The following is a 3,424-nucleotide window of genomic DNA, read 5'->3' as shown; positions in this document are numbered from 1 at the left end:
GGGGGAGCCCCGGAGGGGGCGAGGAGGGGTCGCTTGTGGGGCTGAGGATGAGACTGAGGGCGCTTAGGGGAGTGATGCGGGGCGAGGAGGGGTGGGAGTGGGATGAGGGAGTCACTTATGGGGTCGTTGTGGGGCTGGAGGTTAGGAGTGAGACCGGGGGGGCATTGAGGGGCTGGTGGGAGGTTGAAGGGGAGCCTGGGGGTCGCTTATGGGGCTGTTGGAAGGAGAGTTTGTGGCTGGGAGGGAGCCTGGGGATCGCCCGTGAGGCTCTGCAGGGCTGGGAGCGGTTTGGGGGGCTCCCGAGGGGGCTGCGGTGGGTTTCAGGAGACGGGATGGGAATCCAGTGGAGTGGCTCCTCAGGGGGCAGCAGTGGGTTTCAGGAAACTGGGGATGAATCCCTGTGACTCCTGGGGATCTGGGAGCTGTTTGAAGGAGCTGCGGTAGGTTTCAGGAGACTGGGGATGAATCCAGTGGGCTGCTGGGAGCAGGCTGGTTTAGGAGACTGGGAATAAGCACGGGGGTCTCCCTATGGGGGTTTGGGAGCTATTGAAGGGCTGTGGGGATCTGAGGGTCTGGGAGTTGTTCGGGGTCGCTGCCCTGTCCCCCATCCCAGCCGGTGCTGCAGGTCCCGGTGCAGTTCGAGGATGTGGCGGTGCGTTTCAGCCGGCAGGAGTGGGCAAGCCTGGACGAGGGACAGAAGGAAATGTACCGGAGCGTCATGGAAGGCAACTACGAGATGCTGGTGTCCCTGTGTAGGCTGCGTTTGCGCCGGTTTGGCAGCCCCAGGGAGCTCTCTTGGGGTCATTTCTCTGCCTCTTTGCCTTTTGCTGCAATCTCCAGCTCTCAAATAATCCTCCCTTTCCCCTGTCCCCTCCGGCAGCGTTTGGAGCATGGCAGGGAGTCGCAGGACAGGGTAGTAAGTGCTTGGTGTCTTTTCCTCGTGAGGAACAGGTACATTGTTGGTGTTATCGTCTCCCTGGGTTGTCACCTCCAAAATTCTCTGCCTGGGACACCCCTTTCCATGAGAATTTCCCCTACAATCCAACCCAAGCCTCCTCTTGAAGCTGTTTCCTCTTGTCCTGTTCCCTGGGTCAAGGTCCTGATTCCCTCCTGGCTGTCCCCTCCTGTCAGGGAGCTGTGCAGAGCCACAGGGTCCCCCCTGGCCTCCTTTTCTCCAGGCTGAGCCCCCCAGCTCCTGGTGCTCTGTTCCCCAGACACAGCACCAGGACATGTTCCCTGGACACGTTCCAGCCTCTCAATGTCTTCCTTGGCATGAGGGGCCAGAGTTGCCCCCAGGATTCAAGGTGGTCCCTCAGCACTGCCCTCAGGCAGTCAGGAGCCTCACAATTCCCTTCCCGTCATTCAGGGTATTTTCCTACCTGCAAGGTGAATTTCTGGGAGAACAGGGAATTCTGTAGCAGGGGCAGAGCAAGGATGGGTTTTCTTGCAGTTGTTCCCAGGGGACTGTCAGAGGCTGTTTTCCATATTCCCTGTCAGCTCTGCCTGCCGTTTCCTGTCTGTATCCATAACTCCCGTCGTGGTTGGAGATGAAGTTTCCTGGGTTGGGACTGGCTCTGTTGCCCAGCTGTGGGTGCAGAGTCCTGTCCCATCATGTTCCTGATGTCTGTCCTGCTCTTGCCCAGACTGTGCCCTGTCCAAGCCTGAGCTGTTACTGCAGCTGGAAAGTGAAGAGCTGAGCACGCCCCCGGAATTGGAGCCAGAGGCAGCAGAGGTGTCCCCAGAGCTGGCTGTAGGTGGGTGACACTGGGTTCCTTCTGTGCCACCAGCTTCTGGCTGCTCACTGGGACCGTGAATCCCAGAATGCCAGAATTTTGTGTTTGGGTTGAGAGGAATCTTAAAGCTCATCTCTTTCCAAGCCCAGGACACCTTGCACTAGTGCAGGTTGCTCCAAGCCTTTTCCAACCTGGGACACTCCCAGGGACTGGAAGGTGTCCACTGTGAGGGAACTCTTGCTGGGACATGTGGATAGCCTGGAAGCCCCTGCCCCATCAGCTGCTGGGTGTGAGGGATCCTGACACCCCATGGAGTGGGATTTTTCACTGGCTGCTGGTGAATCCAAATGTCCTTGTCCTCCACAGAGCCAGCCCAACAGAACCGCACCAGTGATGATGCACTGCTGGAGACAGAGACAATGGAGAGGGGCTGCAGGGAGCCCGAGGAAAGCGGGAATGTGGCAGAGAAAAGTGGGAACCTGGTAGAGGAAAGCGAGAACCTGGTGGAGGAAAGCTGGAGCCTAGTGCAGATAAGTGGGAACCTGATAAAGGAAATCTGGGATGTGGCAGAGGAAAACAGGAGCCCGGCAGAGGAAAACAGGAGCCCAGCAGAGGAAAACAGGAGCCCTGCAAAGGAAAGTGGGAACCCAGCAGAGGAGAGTGGGAACCTGATGGAGGAAAGCAGGAGCCCAGTGGTCCCAGAGAACTGCAGCACAGGTGAGTGCCTGGCAAATCCTGCTGCTGCTGCTGTGAGGGGTCCTGGACCCCTGCCTGGCTGTTCCTTACCCACCTTCATCACTGCTCTTGCCCTCACAGCACCTGTCCCTCTGGAAGCCACTGCTGTCCTGGCAGATCTCAGCCAGCCAACCCCGTGCCCTCCTCACCCGCTCTCCGTGCACTGTCAGGACACCGTGGGTCAGAACTGTTCTCCCCCTGCAGCAGGTACTGGGCCAGAACCCTTTGCCCTCCTTGGTGGGGCCAGCAGCTTGGGGGGGTTCTACTGGGCCTCTCTCCAGGCTTGGGGCTTCCAGGAAAGGGAAGCAAATCCTGTTACCAGCCCTGAAACTGTTTGGGATATGGCTTGGCATCAGCACACCTGCCCAGACATGCCCCAGGGTGGTTGTCAGAGTCCCTTGTCCCCCTGGGTGATGTTTTCCACCTCAGACTGCTCCTGGGGTGTCTACAGGGATCAGCCGTGGCTGTTCCTGGCTTTTACACAGTCCAGAGACTGAGCTGGAAGAGGAGAGTGGGGCTGGGATTTGTGCTGGCAGGAAGTGAGGGAGGGAGGGTGGGAGCAAAGCCCTTTGCTGTTCATGCCTTAAAACCATGTGGAAAGTGATGTTTGGATTCTAAAAAACTCCCAGGAGATGCTGAAGCGGGGATCCCAATGGAGGTGCCGCAGGAGGAGGTTGCTGCAGAGAAGCTGTCAATGCCCAAAACACCCTCTAAGGGTCTGGAAGAGGACAAGGGCCAGGAAGAGGAGGCTGTGAAAGATTCAGAGAATACTGGCCAAGATCTGGTGGCCGACATTCCTGAAGAACCGGGAAAGGAGGTGACACCAGATGTCCACAAAACGACAGAACAGGCAGATCCCAGCCCAGGGGAGCCGGAGAAGGACTCCTGCGTGGGCCGGCCCATGGCCTGCCAGCGAAATTCCACCCGGGAATTTTACTCCTGCCCCATCTGCAGGA

General features: G+C 58.4%; 1 protein-coding gene across 1 annotated transcript in view; it reads left to right on the top strand.

Annotated features, from left to right (window-relative positions):
- The first annotated feature begins 467 nt into the window (after positions 1-467).
- Positions 468-3,424, top strand: part of LOC102040002 (neurofilament heavy polypeptide-like) — a 3,192-nt gene continuing 235 nt past the window's right edge. The window contains exons 1-5 of the mRNA XM_031062813.1: positions 468-752; positions 1,644-1,754; positions 2,100-2,450; positions 2,550-2,675; positions 3,098-3,418. Of these exons, the coding sequence (XP_030918673.1) occupies positions 704-752; positions 1,644-1,754; positions 2,100-2,450; positions 2,550-2,675; positions 3,098-3,418 (958 nt within the window). The 5' untranslated portion in view covers positions 468-703. The remainder of the gene's footprint in view (positions 753-1,643; positions 1,755-2,099; positions 2,451-2,549; positions 2,676-3,097; positions 3,419-3,424) is intronic.

Source organism: Geospiza fortis, unplaced genomic scaffold, assembly GCF_000277835.1.
Source record: "Geospiza fortis unplaced genomic scaffold, GeoFor_1.0 scaffold178, whole genome shotgun sequence".
NCBI lineage: Eukaryota > Metazoa > Chordata > Aves > Passeriformes > Thraupidae > Geospiza > Geospiza fortis.
Note: the sequence above shows the minus strand (reverse complement) of the source record. Positions and strands in the feature narration are given on the sequence as shown.